Raw genomic sequence first — 22,965 nt, 5'->3', positions numbered from 1 at the left:
AACCCAAACGTAGTGACACAATTTTATTATGTATTGATCCTGGTCCTAAGCATAAATCCTTAACCAAATGTTTGATCCTATTGTTCCCGTCACTTGTGTGTGATGTTCCAACACTGTAGTTTACGAATGGCTGCATCTGTAGGAAAATAACTACTTGTTTGTAGTTCTGGTGCACGTTCACGCGGGCGCGCTCCCCGGCCGACGGGCGCGCGCACGCGTGAGAATTAGACGCGCGCTCACGCCGTCAGCGCAGCCTGCGTTCGCGCAAGATGCGTCGGAATTAAGCAGACTGCGGCTTTATTATCGAGAGAACACAGTGTGGAGAGGACGCGGTGAAAACAGTAAGTACACAAGCATGCTTTCAGATTAGGTATATGCGTGTTTAAAAAAAATCTATATCTATCTGTGTGTGTGCGTATATTATATATATATAAAGGATTATCAATAACTTTAATTGAACTTGAAGACAGTTGCTCAAGTTGCTGTTAAGATTGTGCTCAGATCGTACTCGGTGCTGAATAGTTTCTCCTTTTAGGTATTGAGGTTCTTTTGTAAATCCTATATAGATTTCAGGTTAAGGCCCCAGATCTTTTACTTGACCTTCATTTGGAGCAAAGGTAACATAAAAAAAAAAATCTTAATAAGGAATAATTTGTTGGCGAAGTTCAAGCGTCGCCATTTGGCTGAACTGTGAGTTATGTTCGGGTTCAGGTCTGTGTAATAGAAGGTAGGAAGTGATGGAAGTGACAGCAAAGTTATTTTTACCTATTGGTTTCCTGACATAGATCCAGGAAAAGGGGTAAAACAAGGAAACACCAAACTGAAGTGGGATTGTCCAGGAAATATCATTGAAAAATCTCCATTCGCAGAGGTTTATAGAAATATTTAGAAATCCACAGGACCCCAATCCATGGATCAAGATAAGATAAGGTAAAAACTTTATTAATCCGGAGGGAATTTCTTTTGTCCTAAAATCATGCTCAAAGCAAAAAGAGAAAAATGAACAAAACAGTGGTAATATTGCAGATAAAAGCAATAAACAATAAATAGCCGTCACAGGTATCGTAAAGTTTCATTCATTAGATAAGCGGTTTTGTAGAGAGAGGCATGTTGTGATGGATGAAAAACCAACATTCAGTAGCATGCAGGAGGGACCCATGAGAAAAACATCAAACCACTTGCCAGTCGTGTATTTGTTCAGTTGAATTTGCCATTATGAAGTGTGCTTTGACTTCTGTCCTGTGCCCCCGCATACATGTATTATTTGTCTGTATTATTTTCAGTTTAGACTGGACACGTTTTGCCTGACGACGGCCTTTTTGCAGTTTGCATGGCAAAATTGCAAGGTCATGTGGTGTAAGACGATTCTGTGGCACCTGCATCGGAATGACACGGGGTTCCGCCTCGCTGTTCCCGTTCCTGCTTGTGCTGATGGGATACGGTGAGTATGGCCATGCCTGCTACTTCTGGACATGGTTCTGGTAGAGAAACCTCAGAAACCTACGCTCCTGGACATTTACATTTACATTTATGCCATTTATCAGACGCCCTTATCCAGAGCGACTTACAATCAGTAGTTACAGGGACAGTCCCCCCTGGAGCAATTTAGGGTTAAGTGTCTTGCTCAGGGACACAATGGTAGTAAGCGTTACCCACTAGTTACCCACTAGGCTACTACCACCCTTTGGACTCTTTGTCAATGTGGACAAGAGCTGAACCAGCTCGTATTTTGATGTTATTCCACAGTATATACATTTTTCTGCCCATTTGTCACCTTGTAGCATGAGAGTAACTATAAATGAAACTTGTGCAGTTGGGTAGAATGGAGGGTGGTGGAGTCCAGAGAGGAAAAAGGAGGGAGAGCGCAGTGAGGGAGGGACGTGCTCTCTTTCCCCCCTGTTTTTTCCTCTGGTCATTTTTTTCTTCCTCAGGAAGTGACCCATTCTCTGCGGCATTTGAAAATCACAATGCTCGGCCGGCAAACTGTGGTGCAGCCTGTGTTCTTTCAAAGTCAATGCGACACATGAAGGGCCCGTCGTATCTAATATCTGCCAAGACTGTCAAAGGAACAGGAAGCGAAATACGTTCAGAGCATATCAGCAACTAGTAAATGATCGTGTAGTTTCACTGCAACCGCACACACGCCTTTTCTGTCTTCTTAAGTGCATCTGAGTAAGAAATAATTTTTCTTGAGGTATCAAATAAAGGCAGGAAATGCACACCGCATAATGTTTGTTTTGTGTACAGTACAGGCAAAAGTTTGTACACACCTTAGATTCTCACTGAAGGCATCAAAACTCTGAATGAACACATGTGGAGTTATGTACTTAACAAAAAGTGGAGACCTGGCCTCCACAGTCACCGGACCTGAACCCAATCCAGATGGTTTGGGGTGAGCTGGACCGCAGAGTGAAGGCAAAGGGGCCAACAAGTGCTAAACACCTCTGGGAACTCCTTCAAGACTGTTGGAGAACCATTTCAGGTGACGACCTCTTGAAGCTCATCGAGAGAATGCCAAGAGTGTACAAAGCAGTAATCAGAAACTAGAATATAAAACGTGTTTTCAGTTATTTCACCTTTTTTGTTAAGTACATAACTCCACATGTGTTCATTCATAGTTTTGATGCCTTCAGTGAGAATCTACCAACGTAAATGGTCATGTCCAAACTTTTGGCCTGTACTGTATTTTCTGCAAAAATTCTACTTTTACTCTCCTCAACCGTGATAGAAACCACAAGGCCCATTTTTAGGAATGATGATTTTTAGGGAGGATTTATCTTATGCACATTTATATGTGCAAGAAATATATGAATCTCTTCATGCATGCGATCAGGTGGTGTCAAACCTTTAATAAAATTTTAATAAAAAAGTAATTGTTATTATTTTGAGGTCATAAATGTATCTTCTGATCTTCTCATAGCCATGGCCAGCCTCCAGCTGTGGCCTTCGGTCCATGTTGCTCTGAGCAATGGCAGCGTGTTCGTGGAGCACAGTACGGATTCGAACGCAACCAGCCAGAACCTGGGCATATCTCTGGTGGACGTGGAGAATAATGAAACCGTGCTGACCAGACAGGTCCCCTTCAATCAGTCTGCGGGGACGATGGAGTTTGACTGCTCCAGTTTCCCCTACGCCGGCAACTTCCGATTCAGGGCCGCCTCCAACATTACCGCGACCCAGTGGTGGAGTCCAGTGCTGCAGGTGAGCTGGCCCACCTTTCACATTGCGGTTGAAAGGGCCAGCAACCGCAGCACGACCTCCTTCCAAATCGCCGTGTCCACGAACGATCACTTCCACGCCTGCCCCACCGACGGGGTATCCAACCTTCTCCTGGAGGTGAGCTACCTGGAGTACAACCAGATTGGGAAGAACAGCATCAACAAAATCAGAGTGAAGATGGACCATGAGATCCAGGCGGTCCGGACTCAGAGCGTGGTGTTGAACTGCGCCTTCCCCTTCACTGAGCGCGACTACATCCGGGTGGTGCTCAAGTCCCCCCACACACTACGGGAGATCAAGTCCTCAGGACCCCTCTACCTGTCACGCATCTTTCCTTACAAGCTGCTGGTGGACAGCATCTACCGGAGTGGATGCACTGGAACGGTGGCCGTGCGGCTTGTCGCGCCGCCTTGCGCCTTTGCCAGCGGGAAGGTCGTCCTGCTCAGAGATGGAGCCAGTGTGGGGACGGACTCGTCACCCAAGACAAAGGACGCAGCAGCTTCACATCTGGCCTTGAACTGGCTCACCCAGGAAGAGAACGAGACGGAGTTCAACTGCTCCCTCTTTGACCCGGGCAAGAACAAGTACTGCTTCCAGTTCGTCCTGAACTACAGCCACTCCCGGAGTACAGCGCAGACCTGCATCATCGTGCAGAGGAAAGCAGGTCAGCACCACCACCGCTTCTGCTGCATGGATTACATGGTTTCACATTTTACAGCATAGATATTTTTCATTCATTTGTCCTCCTGCTCAAACGCTGACGCAGTCAGTACTGTTGCACAGTACTCCAGATGTAGGACACAAAACTGAGATTTAGCAGTTGTTAGTCATACTAAGAAGAGATGTGATTTTTTTTATACAACATATATATTGTATGTACAGCATAAGTAATATTGATCAAATAATATAGATTTAGACATAACTTACAAAAGGGCATTTAAAAATAAATGAAAATAGACTTTGTTCAACCTTGACAGACAAGGAATTTTTCCTTTCCCAGACCGTTTCTTCATCACAATGCCATAAGCCTCCTCAAGGTGTATAAAGGACAATCATGCCCTTTTCAAATAAAACTGCCAGTACACAAGTGACAATGACATTTTTAGGAGATATGCATAGCATACACAGATATTGCAGATAAATGGTTTGAACAATAATTTCCAATTTGGGACAGTCCCACACTTGGTCTCATGGCTCATTGGCTTTAGCACCTTGAAATTTTAAATTAAAATGCATTTCTTAAGATGGAGGGACTTGATGGAATGTTTGATGAAGGCGTGCCATGAGTCTCTCTGTGGATTGTTGGGCAGACGAGTGGGGGCCGTGGCAGTCATGGAGCGGGTGCAGCGTGACATGCGGGGAGGGTGTAAGAGAGCGAGCCCGTGAGTGCCTGTCTCCTCCTGGTGGTGGGATGCAGTGCACAGGCATGGTGAAGGAGCAGTCGCACTGCTCGCTGGAGGACTGCGCAGGTCAGAAGGTCTTCTAATTAATAATAAAGAAAGAAATGTTGCTGCTTGTTCATAGGCTTCTGTTATGAAAATATATTTAAATGAACATTTTCAACTTGAAAGCCAGTAAAGTTTTAATATGTCATAAAAAGGGGGGAATCAATTATGGAATTGTGGAATTTTTCCAGAATTTATTATGCCTTATGTTTCTTTAACTGCAGTTTTACTTCTTTTATCTCCTAGTTGGAGTACTGCCTGTTCCATCCCAAACCTCTGCTCCACCTGCAGAATCTCCACTTGGAGGGAACATGGTTGCTGTGACAGGTATCTCTCTGTGCCTTGTTGTGATCCTGGCCACAATCCTCATCACTGTGTGGAGAAAGGTGTGCCACACTCCCAAGTGCAACCAAGTTCATCGTGGCTCCATGCACTCTCCAGGAGGCCGGAAGAACTCCGACGAGGCTTCCATCTGTGGCCACAGCCTCCAGCGACCCAGCTTCTCTGAGAGCCTGCAGGCCACGACTTTTCAGAAAGTGCCACCACATGCTGGCTCGATGGCTAGCCCAACTGAAGGAGGAGGATTGGGTCACAAGTATAACTCGTCCCTCTCTATGCCTCTGCCCCAAGACCCAGAGCGGATGTCACCCTCAGGCCAGAAGATTATGCCACCAATATTTGGGTACCGATTGGCTCAGCAGCAGCTGAAAGACATGAAGAAGAAGGGACTGAAAGAGGACACAAAGGTCTACCATGTCTCCCAGAGCCCAATAGATGATACCATGTTGGCGACTTCTGTGTCCACCCCTACTGGACTCACTCCTATATCCTTTGACACTGACAGCCAGGATGACTCCAATCTCAGCCCTCTACACCAGAAGTCACCATTTCCTGAGGGTGCCTGGGTGCCCAAGACATCTGCCACCCTTCCTGACAGATTCAGCCCAAAAGTGGACCTTCTGCTGGGTCCTCCATCTTCAGGTTTCAGTGCTCGGAAGAGGGAGCGGACAGCAGACTGGGTGGAGATGGTGGAACGGAGTGGGGTGGGTTACTCCAAGTACGCCAATTTCAGGAGGACTTCCAGCTTCCACGACAGCAAGCAGAACCAGTTTCCTATAACAAGACCCTTTAGGGAACGAAGCATGACGCAGGTTGGCCCTCGACAGATTCCTGATGGTAGCTGCAGGACTTGGGCAGCATGCGAGCAGCCACGACCTCTTTCTATCCCTGAGCGTAAAAACTGGGACCCACCCAAACCCAACATAATGCATGGTTCAGGTGACAGCAGACGCCGGCCATGGATTGAGGCAGCTCCCCCCAGCTATGCGGACCTCAAGCTGAGTGCTGGAGTTTCTGGAACCGCTAGGAATGAGTGCACCACCTCTACTGAGCCCCCAGTAGATAGGCATGGAGGAAACAGTCGAAACACATCTCTAGGCCCGGAAAGGGCCGAGAGAGCAGAGCAGAACTGGAGCCGAAGGGGTCCGTCGCCCATTCAGAGGAACATCTTGGCCAGGCGCCTGCGAGAAGCAACCAGCTCGGCCTCCAGCCAGCGGCAGCGCAGTTCCACTTTCTCTGCCTCTGAGAAGCGGCGCAACCGTTGCCGAAGCCTCCCGCTTTCTGGTGACTACGGCCGTTCCCCCTACAGCCTGACTGAGACAGAGCAGAGAATGATGGACATTTCTGGGTACCTGGGGGAAGACGATGGGGTAGAGGTGTTGGGGGTGCAGAGGCTCACCTGATAAACCACATTGGGTGGTGGTTTTGTCCAGAAGGTTCATTTTTAATTTGAGACCACCAAAAAAAAAAGCACATACTAACAGTTTCTTAGCATTTACTGCTTGTTGCTAAATGAAAACAACTAAGGCCCTCCATGCACACAAATGTAATACCACTCCACCAGAATGTTTCATAAAACGAGCATTTGCTGCAACAAAAATGCTTTTAACACGAAATGCCTTGAACCCCACGCATTTAATTTCATTAATGACGTTTATTCAAGGAATGTATTTGGGGCATTGAAGGCCATTAAACACTGAGCATTACTTGAGTGGCACACAAGTCTTATGTGTTACATGCACTTGCAAGTTAGATTTCAGTACACTGGAATTAAAGCTGTTTTCAGGGACAACATATTTATATTCAGTTTCCAAAGACAATGTAAATACTACTTGCATAGAGAAATTACTTTTGATATTTAATATTTTAATAAATAGATGTGTTTTGTACTGCATTTGCAAATAATTGGAAATAAACAGTGTCTTTACATGACTTTATTTGACATTATTTACAGAGGCCATTTTGATTTGTTCAAATGCTGATTTACTGTACCATGTACAACACAACCTGTCAATTCCTCTGTATATTATGTTAAATGCTAAATACCTTAAATGTCCATTGCAATGACAGCAATAAATGTGAACATGCTACATTATATACGCATGTATATTTTTTTCCATGTCAGAGTGGACAAGGAAATCTCTGAATAGACCTTCATGCTGCAGTGAGGTGATTTCCTTGGCTTGCTAGCCGTACGGTCCATCTCCGCTTCCCAGGCTATCCAAAAAGAGCTGTGGCCGGACCTTCATAGTGGTATGCCGGAGTGAGTACCACAAGCCTCTCCAGGTGCTCCACACAACGCCATTGTCATGCTTGGCCTTGTACGTCCCTCCTCTGTAGAACCTTCCATTTAGATTGGCAGCATGACATCTGCATGTACAGTACAGCAACACAATAAAACTAAAGCAAAAACGTTTGCCTTTTAAATATTGTTCAATGTGGCGTTCAAAAGAAACCAAAAATGTCAATTTCCACAACAGGACCGGAAACCACATGAGTTTATAAATGTGTATGAATCCACATTGCAAATGCCCAACCAATGAGATTAAGTTTAAGAATGTAATGTGCTGATAAATGGTGAAAACATCTGATAATTTTGCGCAGATAAATAGTAGTTGACTAAAGACTGCTGAATTTCGATAAAGTGGGATGAGGCCATGTAACGTCGCCTTATTTTCCACTTATGATCATTAGATGACCCACCTATTATACCACCAGCCCCCTTTGTTCTCCTTGGCACAGCTGCCCTGCAGGTATCGGTCATTGTCCTGGTCTCTGGTGCTGAACTGCATGCCGCTGTGGGAGGCAGACCATTGCTCCACCATGTTGCTACCTCCAGAAAGGGCATCTCCGGCTCGCCCACTGTACAGGCCAAAATGCAGCCTGTACTTACCCTATATACAGACAGACAGAGACTGGGATAAAATTTTGATCTTAGTACGCACCACAGTCTTGAGTGAACCCTTTCTGCTGTGAGTTTGATTTCAATACATGTGACGTGTATTTTTTATAATGACTCTTGCATCGATTTAAAAATATAACTTTATCCCGAAGCATGCACAGCGGGGAATGGGAATGTTTGGGGAACTCACCTTCTCATTAGCTACTCTGAAGTTCTCATATAAAGCATGAATCTTTGCTCCAGCCCAGTCCATCAGGTCGATCTTCACCAGATAACTACCTAAAGATGAAATTTACTTTTAAATATCTAGGATATTTAATTGAACACTTTTAGGAGAACATTCAGTATCTAGTAAAATAGCTGAATAACTTTTTAGCATGTTATTAGAAATACATATAGGAGCCTGAAATGCACCTGCTAATTCATGTCACATGTTGTATAGTGTGTATTATATAAATTGTGTTGTGTATTCTGAAGTCAGGTGGCCATCTTTACATGCTCATAACCCCAGGCGTTCATATTGAAAGCCATTCTGGCATGAGCACCTGATTCTTAGAACAGTATTTGATTGGTAATATGTAATAAAAAAAAATTCCATCAATGTCTTTAAAGCCCTGGTTAGAGTCCAGGCAATCCGCGTGTTTATTAATAGTGTGCTTTTATGACATTTACTTTGACATTTTTTGCATTGCTGCCATCTTGACAGGGTCGCTCTCGCAAAAGTCATTGAGTCATTTGTGTTCCTCACCCTCTTGAAGCAAAGAGTGAATATGATCATTGCCCAGCCAGAACTCATCGTTCCGATGTTCGAAATGTCCAAATCCTTCTTTATAATTGACCCAGTCCCTTCAGACAGTAAAAAAAACCATCCCATCAGGATTAAAATTATTCTGAGAATTACACAACATAAAATAGAATTAATCCAGATTACCTGTTGAAGTCTACCTTTCCGTTCCGCCTTTGCTGAATGACGGTCCAGCCACCTCCATCTTCCATGTCACAGAACACCAGAAAAGGCTCAAGGGACGACATGGGCTTGATGCGATAGAAACCACTCGGGGGCTTTAACCTGTCGTATAATGTGGAACAATCTGGAAGAGAAGAGAAGTCCAATTGTCCAAGGCTGAAGAGGGACACATACCACAATCTTCACCAAATCACCTTGATCGTGAACCAGTAAACTCCCTGGACCAGGAAGGACTGAGGTCACACCGGGCTCCAGCCTGTTGGATGGCTTGTGAGCAGGGAAATGTCTGTGCGACTGAAGGTTCTGCAGCTCCCAGTCCACCAGCAAGAGTTGGTCGTCCAACCTCTGAACGTTGAGCCTGAGTTCAGACAGTTCCTTCAAACATTCTTCATCATCAGCCTCTGCCTCCGATAAACATACAAACCGACCAGCAAAATTATGAGGATGCAGATAGACGAACAAACTTTCCTAATGAATGTAAAACGTACTGTTATGTTGAGTTCCGAGTTTGCCGTTTGGAATACCAAGACCAGCATCACCACAAGAGACATGGTTTTTAATCAACCTAAAAAAAAGAAGCAAAAAAAGGAAATATTGACTGACTTTTCATTGTGTTTAAAAAGAACATATAGAATATTTAAAAGGTTCTGTACCTTGTGGTGCTCCTTACTCCTGGCCGGTCCAGGTGCAAATGGTTCTGCTCCTGCTCACTGTTCATTTGTAGCACGTTATTTATAGTGCTGGTTCCGCATGTTCTTCATTAGATCCCACTGAAGGTGAGAAATGTGTCGTAACATCTTCCATTCCCGACATTCCGCAGGCCTTCCAGGTTCTTGCGGGCGCGAATGCATTAAAAAAAAAAGAGAATCAAATTTTATTTGAACCTTTTATTTAGGTTATTGAGGGTGGTAGTAGCCTAGTGGGAAACACACTCACCTATGAACCAGAAGACACAGGTTCAAATCCCACTTACTACCATTCTGTCCCTGAGCAAGACACTCCAGGAAGGGACTGTCCCTGTAACTACTGATTGTAAGTCGCTCTGGATCAGGGCATCCGCTTAATGCTGTAAATGTAAATTTACTGTCAGAACCTGCAAGGTGAGCTAGTGGCAGTGGTGGCCTGGCGGTCAAGGAAGCGGCCTCGTAATCAGAAGGTTTCCAGTTCGAATCCTGATCCGCCGAGGTGCCACTGAGCGAAGCACCGTCCCCACACACTGCTCCCTCAGGGTGATGGGTTAAATGCGGAGGACAAATTTCACTGTGTGCACCGTGTGCTGTGCTCACTTCACTTCTTTCCCACAAATACAATTTAAATCGTAGTTTTGTCCCAATTCCCAAGAACTGGTGATATGTCAACTCCATCATCACAACGTTACCACAAAGTTATTTCTTTTCGGGTATATTAATTGCATAAACGTTCAGAATGATTCATAAAAGGGTTAACATAACAAAGCCCTCAGCTACGTAAAACCGCGGTTCACCAGTCGAATTCCGTCCGGTTTTCCTGGCGCAGCTGGGAGGAAAAGGACGAGGACCGGCAGGAAGTCGTCTGCAGAGCAGGGGCGGGAAGTCTGGATGGAAGGAGGCGAAAGTTCTGCCCACTCAACCTTTGAACGGCGCTTTACGAGCGGTCACAAGACGCCCGGTGTGCGCGCAAGAGGATGAAGTCGCACGGCGGCGTCGTCCCGGGAGTCCGATGGTGAGTTCTGGTGCGTGTTAAACCCGCCGCATGTCGCTTTGTGGAGACTGCATGTTCCGTGCACGATCCACGCCTTTCGTTGTGTTACTGTCGTTATTCTGACTGTGTAATTTTCAAATGTCCATCAGCTTCGGCGCTCCGTCTTATTCTGTGCATGTGTGCAGATTTTCCTATAGAATTTACAAAGAAGGAAGGAAGGAAAGAAAAAAGCACTTCCCGAAATGTCCTCTGTACACTTTAACCCAGGGTTGGATTCCAAGGAAGTTAATGGGTGAGTTAACACTGTCTTTGTAAAAATTACACGGTGACTGAACTTTTGCATGTACGCACCATGAGTTTTTTTTTTGGTTTTTTTTTAAAGGTTTGAAGTTAAAGAGGAAGCCCAGGTCAAGATTGACGATGGAAAAGAAGAGAGTACCGATCCGGACACTGCATTCCAGTGAGGACACTTTTATGGTTATTGTATGGTCGGAATTGCGGAAACCTCCTTCATATTGTTCCCATTCCGGCCTTTATGTGGATGCATCGGCAAGTTGCGATTTGGCCCTGTCCATAGTCGATCCTCTGACAAGAATTGTGTTCGTGTTTTCAGTCGAATCCGAAAGAAGATTGCTCCTTTTGTGATGTCATTTGGTTTCCGGTAAGTAACCGGGATGCTCCGCTCATCTCATATTAAAAAGAAATTGACTGAGACTCTCTAGAGATCATGCCATCACATTGTCAGGAATTATGAGCTGAACTTGGTCGTGACCGTCCCCTCTGTCCCTGTCCAGCGTGTTCGGCGTGGTGCTCATCATCGTGGACATTGTCCTGGTCATCACGGACTTGGCGTTGCCCCAGGGGAGCCGTGAAAGTGTGGGCAAGGCGCTGGAGGCCATCTCCCTGGCCATCGCTTTCTTCTTCGTGGTGGACGTGCTGCTCAGGGTCTATGTGGAAGGGTTAGTAGGAGCTCCAAGCCAGGAGGAGAAACGGATTTCCATTTCTGCTTAGTCAGTGTGCTTGCACCACAGGAAGTGTTGCACAGGAAGTTTTCCACGCCATTTCAGTTGACTCATCGCGTTTAGTTCAGATTCATCCATGTTTGCTCCAGGGAGGATGCTGGCATGGTGCACTCTGCACAGACACTGTAGGACCTGTGTAGATTTATTTCTTTATTTTTTTTTTTACTCCCTACAGGTTCAGATTGTACTTCAGTTCAAAACTGAATATCGCTGACGCGTGCATTGTCATCGTCACCTTTTTCATCACTTTGATTTATACCTTCTCTGACTTCTCGGGAGCAAAGCTGATCCCCAGGTACCCAAATTTGGCGACGTTGTCACTAAGATTACCTTGTAAGTCATTAATTTAGGATTTGCAGGGGCGTCAAAAGTTTCGTTGGTTCACAGGGTCTTCAACTTCCTCAAGGCCTTGAGAGTCATCATCCTGTTTCGAGTTTTCAGACTGGCCTCCCAGAAGAAGGAGCTTGAGAAGGTCACCAGGAGAATGGTGACAAAACAACTTTGATCCACAGCTTTTGGCATTTAAAGCACCATGCTTAGCAGTTCTTCATTATCACACAATGTTCTATGTACATTTTATATGGGACATTAGGTTTCAGAAAACAAGCGTAGGTACCAGAAGGATGGCTTTGACCTGGACCTCACCTATGTCACAGGTATGTGTGTGTTTGGAGTCTATTCACCAAATTTCTAGTTTTTTATTTTTAAAATAATCTCTCTTTCATGGTTTCCAGAACGGGTCATCGCCATGTCTTTCCCTTCATCAGGGAAGCAGTCTCTCTACAGGAATCCAATTAAAGTAAGCAAACTATGAAGTGAAAAGTACTGGTTTTATACCTCTCAAAAAAATAAAGTTGAAAACTCAAAAATAAGACATCCTGGATCTGAATGAATGTATTACATAGAATGTGCTGAAAACGAAATAAAAAAAAAATTATCAATGGAAATCAACCCATGGATGTCTGGATTTGGAGTCACACTCAAAATTAAAGTGGAAAAACACACTACAGGGTGATCCAGCTTTGATGTAATGTCCTTAAAACAAGTCAAAATGAAGCTCAGTAGTGTGTGTGGCCTCCACGTGCCTGTATGACCTCCCTACAACACCTGGGCGTGCTCCTGAAGAGGTGGCGGATGGTCTCCTGAGGAATCTCCTCCCAGACCTGGACTAAAGTATCTGCCAACTCCTGTACAGTCTGTGGTGCAACATGGTGTTTGTAGATGGAGCAAGACATGATGTCCCAGATGTGCTCAGTTGGATTCAGGACTGTGGAACAGGCTGGCCGGTCCACAGCATCAAGGCCTTTGTCTTGCAGGAACTGCGGACACACTCCAGCCACATGAGGTCTAGCATTGTCTTGTATTAAGAAGAACCCAGGGCCAACCACACCAGCACAAGGGGTCACAAGGGTCTGAGGATCTCATCTTGGTACCTGATTGCAGTCAAGCTACCTCTGGTGAGCACATGGAGGGCTGTGCAGCCCACCAAAGAAATGCCACCCCACACCATTACTGACCACCAAACCGGTCATGCTGGAGGATGTTGCAGGCAGCAGAACATTTTCCACGGCATCTCCAGACCCAGTCATGTCTGTTACATGTGCTCAGTGTGAACCTTCCGTGAAGAGCACAGGGCGCCAGTGGCGAATTTGGCAATCTTCGTGTTCTCTGGCAAATTCCTGGATGAGCTGCACTACCTGAGCCACTTGATGGTTTGTCTCATGCTGCCACTAGAGTAAAAGCACCGACAGCATTAAAAAGTTACCAAACGTCAGCCAGAAAGCATAGGAACTGAGAAGTGGTCTGTGGTCACCACCTGCAGAACCACGCCTTTATTGGGGACGTCTTGCTTATTGCCTATAATCTCTACCTCTTGTCTATTCCATTTGTACAACAGCATGTGAAATTGATTGTCAATCACTGTTGCTTCCTATTGGACTGCTTGATTTCACAGAAATGTGATAGACGTGGCGTTACGTTGTGTTAAGTGTACCCTGTGCATCGTTTCCAGGAAGTTTCAAGGTTTCTGGACACTAAACACCCAGATTGTTACAGAGTTTACAACCTCTGCAGTAAGTAAATGCATAGTTTGTACTTGAAGTGTTTCATTCTTGATTGACTAGTGTAATTAAGTGTTTTTATCTTCAGGTGAAAAGGGCTACGATCCTCAGTTTTTCCATTACAGAGTGGAACGTGTCTTCATCGACGATCACAATGTGCCGTCACTGCAGTAAGTGCCCTTTCCAAACTTGGTAATAATTCACCTATTTATTGAATTCATTTTTTTTTTTCTTATATGTTTTGTCCAAAGGGACATGCTGAAGTACACAGCCAGTGTGAGGGACTGGATGTCTGCTGATTCCAGGAACATTATTGCCATCCACTGCAAAGGAGGGAAAGGTGAGTAGGTTTGTAATGTTTGAAGCATGTCATGCTGCTAAAACATAGAAATACAGATGAACAAAAACAGTCCAAGGTTCCATTCCCTATTACCAAAAATCAACACTGTACCCTTTACTATCTTTCAGTGTATATACCGAGTGCAAGTTACATTTTGACCACTTCCGAAATAATAAATGGTATTTCTTTCAACAGGTCGCACTGGGACCATGATTTGTACCTGGCTTATTGACAGTGATCAGTTTGAGAGTGCGCAGGTATACATGAAGCAGCTTTTCTCTCCTGCTTTTGCTCAGTGTGACATGTAAAGAACAATGGGTCAGTCTTCTGTTTGTGGATTAAGCCTTGTCCTACACTAAAACTTCAATCTTTTCCTTTCAAACAAACATGTGTTCATAGAAATTGTACATGTGAAATCAACCACGTGATTGTGCCCTGCAGGACAGCTTGGAATACTTTGGGGAGAGGAGGACAGACAAAAGCATGAGCTCCAAGTTCCAGGGTGTGGAAACCCCATCTCAGGTTAATAATATAATTGTTGTAATTATTACAGCATCTTTATTCCTGCCAGTCATCTTGGGTTTCTTGTTTTCTGAAGCATTGACCTTGTTGCAGCTGCTATGTTCTCCATGTCTCTTGTTCAGTCCAGTTCAATAAATGCTTCAGCATTTCCATCTATTGAACTAGGATTGATTCTGCCACATCATTGGCATCTTTGTTTTGAACTTCAGAGCAGGTACGTAGGATACTACGAAGTCATGAAGAACAAATACAACCGCCAGCTTCCCCCAGAAAGGCATCTGAAAATAAAGAGCATCCGGATCCACTCCGTAGCAGGTGAAGTCTTCAGATTTGTCAGCTGAGGACTCTGAAGGGTCCATACTAACTTGACTTTTTTTTTTTTTTTTATAAGGTGTGGGAAAAGGCAATGGCAGTGATCTGAAGGTTAGGATTATAGTGAAGAAAGAACTGGTGTTCCAGTGTGACTGTGCCAAGCAGGATAACTGTGCGGTGAGTGAGCAGTGAAATATTTAATTCATAACCAAGTTCACATGAACATGTTAATTATGGTTTTGAACGATGTTATTCTTAATTTTTTTACAGCTGTTTCCAGATGCTGGCAATAATGCAGTGGTCATCAGTTTGCAGGACTGCCCTGTGGTATCTGGGGATGTGAAGGTCATGTTTGAGTCCAGTGCTGTACGTTGTTCCTTTTGATCCTTTGTTTTTATGCATGTACATCTGTAAAAGTTTTTTTTTTTTTTTTTTTTTCCACCGACAAAAAATTGTATAATATATTATGATTTACAGAATCAAATTACAGTTATTCTAAATCTGACTTTTTACTTTGTACACCCAGGGCCTTCCGAAGGGCTATGAAGACTGCCCTTTTTATTTCTGGTTTAACACTTCTTTTATTGAGAATAACAGGTACGCCTTTTGTGTTTTCAGTCTATATCCATGTTAATTCACAGATAAAAGATCCAGCGAGTTTTATATTTGTTATACCTCTGCATTTCACTAGGTTGTTTCTGTCAAGGGAGGAACTAGACAATCCACATAAATCCAAGACATGGGGCATCTACAAGGAGGATTTTGGTGTCACACTGGCTTTTATGGACCCTTAATCTGATGCTCACTGTTCATTCAAATTAAGTATAGAAATGATGGAAATATAAGTAATATCCATTTTGAACAAAGGTAAAACAACTTGAACCATCATTAAGGTTCTGTTTTTTTTTTTTTTTTTTTTTTTAAGCTTATGCTCAACTGCTGTGGGACAGGAAGCTACTTTGGGCTCCATGTGTACAACAATGTGAGCAAAAGGACACAAGAAAATGATAGCTTATATACATAGTGTATATATGTTTATTTGGCATTTAGGGCATTTGTTGACTACGTAACAAATACAATATTGTCTGGATGGTATAGTAACAGCTTCATCACATTATCCTCATTCCCTTGCATGTTCTATATGGTGATGAGAGGTGAAAGCAGTGAATGTAAAATTGTATTGTGGCCCATGAACGCAGTCACTTTGTTTGTTTACTGCTCTGTGGTTAAGAAGGGAATCATTTTCCACTTGTACTGAAGTTGCTGGTACAAATCTAGTTAAACATATAAACCATGTTTGTAGATTTTTGGAACGGTAGCTGTGGGACAATTATATGACCTGCACCTATATTTAAATTGGCGAAAATGACAAACAACTGTTCTGGATTCTTTAAATGTGGAAAGATTCTATTTCACAGTCCATTTGACCATTAAAACAATGCTCCACACCAAATGAAAAGGCCACAGTTTTTCTGAAGTACTTATTTCCCACGCTTAAATAATCCTAATCAACGTCTTAGGCAGCCATTTCTAGTAATCATGGTATTTCATGAAGTTATTTTGGCAGGATATGATTAAAGATTTCATAAGCTTCTCGCCACAAAGCTGAATACACAGGATGCATTTTAGCTAAGGAAAGGTCTGGCTTTGAATAAAGTGCAATTTTTATTTTTTTTTTTCTTTATTTCTCTGGGTTGATCCAAAATGTTTCTGAAACATTAAAGCAATTTAACATGAAATCCACAATTCACATTGTCGGTACCTGAAACACAAATTGAGCACTCAAAAGTAGTTAATGCAAAAGACATTTAATAAAAACTGATGAAATACTGCTTGACTAGAAACTGGATCTGCCAACTGGAACTGGATTTTTAGTTTCATTGAACAACTAAAAGGCACAACAAGGTTTCATACTTTCATCCTCTTTACCCTTTGGAAAGTCACAGCAGAATGTCACAGTTTGTATCTTAATTCATGAACATGCCTTTGAGTGGGGAAAAAAAAAATAATTATGTGCAATACTTCATGCTTAAATATCCTGAGGCCCACAATCAATGAAAGTTCTTGCACGCAAAATTACTGTCATTAATTGGAATCATACACCTAATTTACACATTCAGTAGGCATTCACAGCATTTCAAGAAGCCTTGTTTGCAAGGAAGTCTTTTGTGAGGAATTGCTGGCAAAGAAACAGTAAAAGTGCAGAATAATAATTAGACTTTGTAGTACTTCAGTACCACATGAGTGCACTGTGATTCCCTCGCTTCAATTACATCAACACATCGGCTTCTTGATGGATCGTGCCACCTTCAGACTGAGGCCAGACTGCAGGTTGCACCTCTTGAGCTCATCGGCCCGGGCGCTGTGCAGGAAACACAGAATGCCCGTCTTGCACGTGTCCTTGCAGGGTGCTGAAATATGGCCTTTGTGCATCAGGTACCAGAACTTCTGGAAGTAGTGGTCATCCTTAAGGAAGGTCTGGGTCAGATGGTCCCAGTCTGCAGGGAAGAGGGTGGGCATGCCATAAGCGGTGGTTGCCCGGTACAAAAGGGTCCATTTGGGGTTGGGGTCATGGACAGAGTCGGTGGTGGGAGGTGCGACATGGTAGTTGGCCTCAGTCAGATTAAGGATGAACGTCTCGTAATCCAACACCAAATGTGAACTTTCTGGGTATCTTCCGTCAACATAGTATATTCTGAAACCTGAAAAACATTAAAAGCCATGTTTGTTTTATTTTTTAAAAATAATGAACATTAAACTGTTCTGTACTGGTGTCAAGCTAGTCAATAGGTAGCACATTGTTGTGCAATTAAAGCATACACTTTTTCCATATGGCTTGTGCACAGATGGTGCATAGTCATATGGCTCAAAATATTAATTGCAAAACTGGGTCTTTCATATGTTGCCCACGTCAGTAAAATTAGGCATAAATTGGGTCTACTTCCCCTCTGATTCTGCCAAGCCTGTTCCCTTGGCTGCAATTTCGCTGGATAGTAGGTAGGGACAGTGGGAACCTCGTTCATCCATTCATATGCATCACTGATTAGATAATGAGGCATTTGGCTAGTTACTGCTAGTTCCATTCTGAGATATTTTGACTGGCCCATCCGCTGAAAGTTACTCCCAGTGTTTATCCGGCCAAAATTGAATTTTGTCACTTTGAAATTCGGAGCCAAAAGAAATTGGTCATACCTGGATTGAGGTTGATGTAAGTCGTTAAACTCGGAGCTATGAAAGCTACACCCAGTGGACGGGAAAGGGTCTCTTCGTCGTAAAACATCTGGAACTCGTCTACATGCGTGTGTCCAAAAAACTGCCCTGCTACTGTGCCCTCATACCTGTAACAGATTCACAATAGCAATGTGTGTGTGTGTGTGTGTGTGATATATATATGGCCAAAACTAATTTATGACTATGAACTCATATTAACATGATTAACATGATCTTTAGTATATGATTCAGACTACACAATCATAAACTTTAAAGACTGTTCCTAATGTTCATAACCTAGGGAGCTTCCTAGGGATGCCATATTCTATTCTTCACAGATCATCTCTAAGTGCAATTAAAGTGTCTGCTTGACTGTATTAGTGACCAATGATACCTGTTAAAGATATGGTAGTAGTTCCAGCTCCAGCTATTCAAACAGAGTCCAGGGGGGATGTGACCAATGATATGAACCTGTTAATGTGTCACACACAATCAAACAAAGTTTAGATTGTACAGGATTCAGAATAAGTGGTATAAATAAAAACAATACAATACACTGCAATAAGTGAGCACAGATGGTTTTGTCCTACATTTCTGCCCAGTATTGTCATGCACTTTAAATTGAAAAATTTATCAGCCGATCTAAACCTTGTTGGCTGCCATCAGGTGGCCAATGTTTATCTTAGCTGTTTTATTGGTTAATTGCCTGCAACAGTAGCTTTCTGAGCTGCCATTCTGGCACAGAACCAGTAGATGGTACTAGAGAGCAACAAGTGAAAGCCTATTTACTTAGAAATGTAGAATGTGTCCTTTTTATTTTACCTTTTCACCCTTGTTCTCTGCCTCCTGGAGCACATTGACAAGCCACAGCAGCTGCCCTGCTGGGTCGGTAGAGTTAACCAGCAGCCAGTAATTCTCCTTTGCACAGAAGTTCATGTTGAGTGAGGCGACCCTCAAACCGGGCTGGACCTGAGCGGTGTAGAAGCCGCCATGCCTAATCCCAAAGGAGCAAAAATGACTTGGTTGCCATATAAAGGCTAATTAAATGTGCATTTTTACAGGAGCCAGACAGAAACCCTGTTTACCAGGATTTTAAAGTACCTCTGATCTCAAACAACCCTGCGGTGGTTGAACAAGGTTCTCCTACACATTACGTTCATGTTTTACAAAGAAGAGCTATTCCTTAACCGAAATTTAAATGTCTCATGGTGAGCCAAATATGTTGTAATTTAATCCGTCAGGTCTGGTCTGATCTCATTTTGCATGCTCTGCTTTTGTTCCGCTATGTGCTTGAGCTTTGTTCTGTGCGTTCAAGGAAAGCATGCTTTTTTTCACAGGAAATAAAACATGTGATTTTCCAAATCCATAAACTTCATTGGGAGATATGAAACCAGGGGGGGTTGAAGTCCAGCTACTAGTGCAAGATGCTACAATGTCGTTTCACTATCGCAGAGACTGCTTCAGCACAGCTTGTACCAGACACATCTGCTACATCTCAGATGAAGGACAAAAATGAAACATGCAAAGAAAAATGTGAAAAATCAATAAATTGAACCTGACTGCAATCTTTAAAGGACATGGAGATTGTCTGGCTAAATGTAATGTATGAATCTGAAAGCCTCCAGCTACCTGATTGTCTCCAGAGCTTCCTCAGGCAGCCAGGCTGACCACTCCTCTGCCATGGTGTTATAAAGCCACTGAGATGAATGATTCCCGTGGATGAAGGGTGGGGGGAAGCTGTTGACTGGGGTGCTCTCGTGGTTCCCCACAGCCGGGTACACTTTGACCTCGGGGCCGAGATACTTGTGGATGAGCCTGGAAATGGTGGTCAGTTCGTTCAGCTGCTGCGACCTGGTCTGGGACCACACGTTATGGGCAGGGATGTCACCCGTCCAGTACACCCAGTCCCAGGGCCCGTCCTTGGCCACGTGCTCCAAGAGGTTCTCCACGGTGCGTAGAGGGAGATCACATTTCCCATAGCTGCCCCAGTAGCCGGCACCACGGTGCTTCCAGCTCGGGATGCCTGAGCTGTTGCGGCAGCAGAGCGGGTCTTTGCAGTCGACAGCGCTGCCCTCGGCGTACTCACTGTCCCAGTGGACGTCCGTGAGGAACAGCACCCGGCTCACAGGTGACCCTGGCTTAGGGGGTGACGGTGGAACAACAGGGGGCTTGGGCACTTGAGGTAGAGTTACGTTCCACGGTGCGTAGATGTCAAAGTGGCCACAGCTGGAACCCACCAGGACGGCGCAGGCCTCTGAGGGCCACAGGACAGACTCTTGCAAGGCCAAGATGAAGTCGTCGCGGAAAAGCTCGGTGATTTCGCGGCAAACATGCTCCTCAGCCAATCGCAAGTGGATGCAGGCCTGTCCAACAGTATGGGCCACGCGCTCAGTGTTTGTCTGACTCTGAGGACAATTAAAAGGAGGGGACACAAGCGACACAAGACTTACAGGAAGTTCTGCTAGAACACATTTTTATGGAAACAGGTCAGGCGTTAATGTGTTGACCAAATCAGTTTCGATTTGACTCAGACGTCAGCCACCGCAGGAAGACTAACAGTGCATTTATATTATATATGTATGTATGTGTGTGTGTGTGTGTGTGTGTGTGTGTGTGTGTGTGTATAAAGTCTGTAAAGACACACACACAGCAATAACACATTTTCATAAATGTTCAAAAGTCAAGTATATTTGAATCCGGAGTGAAGAAAAGTTCTATTCAGAAAATATTTTTTTCAAACAAGAAATGAATAGGAAGAGAAATATTATAAAATGCGGCGGGTTTTATTGCTTCTTTAAGCCTGTTTTCATCTGTACTGGGCGACTAGCCTCTACACTTCTGTAAGTGTTTCATTCATTTACAGCCTCCACACTCGTCTAAAACAGAGACGGAGATTTTGATGATTTAAATGTTTCTTCACATGGACAAAAACAACAACTTTCTATCAAAGACGAGATCGTTTTGAACAGAGATTAACCAGACCACGTGCAACTTGTAAAGAAGAAAAACACACAAGAGAGGCTTTCCAAAACTCCCTATTTAGGTGGTAGTTGCCTAGTGGGTAAAACACTCGCCAATGACCAGAAGACCCAGGTTCGAATCCCACTTACTACCATTGTGTCCCTGAGCAAGACACTTCACCCTAAGTTGCTCCAGGAGGACTGTCCCTGTAACTACTGATTGTAAGCCGCTCTGGATAAGGGCGTCTGATAAATGGCATAAATGTAAATGTATTTATGACGTGGTATTAACAAAACTCGAAGCATTAACGTCTGAATGACGCCGCGCCGCATGTATTTTGCTTGTTGTTCACTCGGAGTCTTACCAACAGGGCGATGTCTACGAGGGTGAAGAGTGTTTTGCAAAGCGCACAAGACGCGTTGCGCCAGCTGAACTCGACACGCAGAGCCTGAAGGGGGTCCACGAACTTCAGCCCCTCTGACTGGCCGCCGTGGAAGGGAAACGACCTTCCGAAGGGGGGAACAGCCAGAAGGAAGCCGAGGCAAAAAGCGGCCAGGCGGCACGAGCTGAATGGGTTCATGTTGGCTAGCTGGTTCTGCTTCCTACTCCGCTCTCATACCCAGACCTGCTGTTTATATCGGACCTTACAAAAGCCGAGAAAACAGGAAAAAAAAATGTAACTGAGAGCAGAGGGTCGCAGTAAGAGCGTCCGCACGTCCGGCGCGCTCCTACGCTACTGGCGTAAACAAGCAGAAGCGCGGCCGCGGTTCAACTGCGGTGGCGCGCATGACGTCACTAAAGCCCGCCTGACTTCCAGCGATCTCCCGGTTAAGGCCGAAGAGTGCGGGCTCCGTAAAACAGCGCAGGCCGTCTCGGTTGCCACACGCCAGCTGACGTGTCGTGTGATCGAGACGCAAACGCGGCCAAAGCGTTTTTCGCAATCGCCTGTCACATGGCGGTCACGTGACTCTGCCGTCAAAACAAGGCTGTGTTGTGGAGGCCGCATCCAGTTCTTCTGCCCGGCAGGGACGGTGGCTAAAAGCGGCCACCCTCAACACACACACACACACACACACACACAGACATATATATGTACAGTACAGGCCAAAAGTTTGGACACACCTTCTCATTCAACGTGTTTTCTTTATTTTCATGACCATTTACATTGGTAGATTCTCACTGAACGCATCAAAACTATGAAAGAACACATTTGGAGTTATTTACTTATATATATATACACACACACACGCTATACAGTATATAAATGGCAGCAACCACAGATGCTTGATATCTAGAGGATTTGGTTGCCAAGTCCACACCTTGTTTACCTTTTTATGATGGCTTCTACGTGGTCAGCAGGGTGGTAGTAGCCTAGTGGGTAACGCACTTGCCTATGAACCAGAAGACCCAGGTTCAAATCCCACTTACTACCACTGTGTCCCTTAACCCTATGTTGCTCCGAGGGGGGGGGGGACGACTGCTGATTGTCGCTCTGGATAAGGGCGTCTGATAAATGCTGTAAAATATAAATGTAAATGTCAGCAGTATGTTTAAAGATTAAACATAGTGTGACCTGGTGCTGTCTTCCCCAGATATGCCGCAAGCATCAGGCCTGGCCAGCTTCTTTTGTTGCTCTGTGGCCTGCTTCTGATGCTCACCTGCCTATTGGAGGTGCCACAAAGCCGGACAGAAATTTAACTGCGAATCGCTCTGCGTTCTGACACTGAGCCAGCACTTTTCTTCAGCAATCGGAGCTACAACAGATATTCCGTTGGACTGACCTTGTGGCAGGTTTACCGTTTCTTCCTTTCTGACCACAGATTTGGAGATGCTATATGCTGACCATCTAGCCATCACAATTCCACCCTTCTTGTTAATGTTGCTCAAATCCACATGCCTGCAAAAAAATGTTCACTTGCTGCCTAATATTATATGTTAAAGACAGACGTGCTTAAGAAAGACATACACAAGAAAATTACATTAGTA

The 22,965-nt window shown here is 44.3% G+C and overlaps 4 protein-coding genes across 9 annotated transcripts; 2 read left to right on the top strand and 2 right to left on the bottom strand.

Moving 5' to 3' along the window:
- Positions 1-217: 217 nt before the first annotated feature.
- On the top strand, positions 218-7,068 carry thsd1 (thrombospondin, type I, domain containing 1). 4 transcript variants are annotated; one of them, XM_028983583.1, is made up of 6 exons: positions 218-341; positions 786-930; positions 1,284-1,441; positions 2,921-3,883; positions 4,530-4,688; positions 4,911-7,068. In XM_028983583.1, the coding sequence occupies exons 3-6, from the start codon at positions 1,387-1,389 to the stop codon at positions 6,404-6,406; spliced, it is 2,673 nt and encodes an 890-aa protein (XP_028839416.1). In that variant the 5' UTR covers positions 218-341; positions 786-930; positions 1,284-1,386; the 3' UTR covers positions 6,407-7,068. The 4 variants fall into 4 exon arrangements, with proteins under 4 accessions (XP_028839416.1, XP_028839417.1, XP_028839414.1 ...); XM_028983584.1 differs by lacking the exon at positions 786-930 and having other exon boundaries at positions 243-341; positions 4,956-7,068; XM_028983581.1 differs by lacking the exon at positions 786-930 and having other exon boundaries at positions 243-341.
- fgl1b (fibrinogen like 1B) lies at positions 7,017-9,625 on the bottom strand. Of its 2 annotated transcripts, none has more exons than XM_028983587.1 (8): positions 9,526-9,625; positions 9,361-9,437; positions 9,067-9,277; positions 8,837-8,996; positions 8,654-8,751; positions 8,096-8,184; positions 7,707-7,897; positions 7,017-7,373 (listed from the first exon to the last, which is right to left on the bottom strand). In XM_028983587.1, exons 2-8 carry the CDS (start codon positions 9,421-9,423, stop codon positions 7,190-7,192), a joined length of 996 nt encoding a protein of 331 aa, XP_028839420.1. In that variant the 5' UTR covers positions 9,424-9,437; positions 9,526-9,625; the 3' UTR covers positions 7,017-7,189. The 2 variants fall into 2 exon arrangements, with proteins under 2 accessions (XP_028839420.1, XP_028839419.1); XM_028983586.1 differs by having other exon boundaries at positions 9,067-9,280; positions 9,526-9,623.
- A 729-nt stretch (positions 9,626-10,354) lies between these two features.
- tpte (transmembrane phosphatase with tensin homology) lies at positions 10,355-16,496 on the top strand. Of its 2 annotated transcripts, none has more exons than XM_028984362.1 (19): positions 10,355-10,583; positions 10,738-10,844; positions 10,935-11,012; positions 11,166-11,213; positions 11,347-11,511; positions 11,750-11,869; positions 11,962-12,061; positions 12,167-12,230; positions 12,309-12,373; positions 13,586-13,646; positions 13,723-13,804; positions 13,886-13,974; positions 14,170-14,231; positions 14,416-14,496; positions 14,706-14,811; positions 14,888-14,985; positions 15,079-15,174; positions 15,335-15,405; positions 15,500-16,496. In XM_028984362.1, exons 2-19 carry the CDS (start codon positions 10,795-10,797, stop codon positions 15,600-15,602), a joined length of 1,539 nt encoding a protein of 512 aa, XP_028840195.1. In that variant the 5' UTR covers positions 10,355-10,583; positions 10,738-10,794; the 3' UTR covers positions 15,603-16,496. The 2 variants fall into 2 exon arrangements, with proteins under 2 accessions (XP_028840195.1, XP_028840194.1); XM_028984361.1 differs by having other exon boundaries at positions 10,356-10,573.
- Positions 15,876-21,854, bottom strand: smpd1 (sphingomyelin phosphodiesterase 1). Its single transcript, XM_028984360.1, has 6 exons — positions 21,344-21,854; positions 19,648-20,423; positions 18,841-19,012; positions 18,413-18,489; positions 18,001-18,146; positions 15,876-17,510 (listed from the first exon to the last, which is right to left on the bottom strand). The coding sequence occupies exons 1-6, from the start codon at positions 21,557-21,559 to the stop codon at positions 17,083-17,085; spliced, it is 1,815 nt and encodes a 604-aa protein (XP_028840193.1). The 5' UTR covers positions 21,560-21,854; the 3' UTR covers positions 15,876-17,082.
- Positions 21,855-22,965: the final 1,111 nt, after the last annotated feature.

The sequence above is a fragment of the Denticeps clupeoides genome, chromosome 6 (assembly GCF_900700375.1).
Source record: "Denticeps clupeoides chromosome 6, fDenClu1.1, whole genome shotgun sequence".
In the NCBI taxonomy this organism is placed as follows: Eukaryota; Metazoa; Chordata; class Actinopteri; order Clupeiformes; family Denticipitidae; genus Denticeps; species Denticeps clupeoides.
The sequence above is the reverse complement of the archived record's forward strand: the minus strand, read 5'-3'. Positions and strand labels throughout refer to the sequence as shown.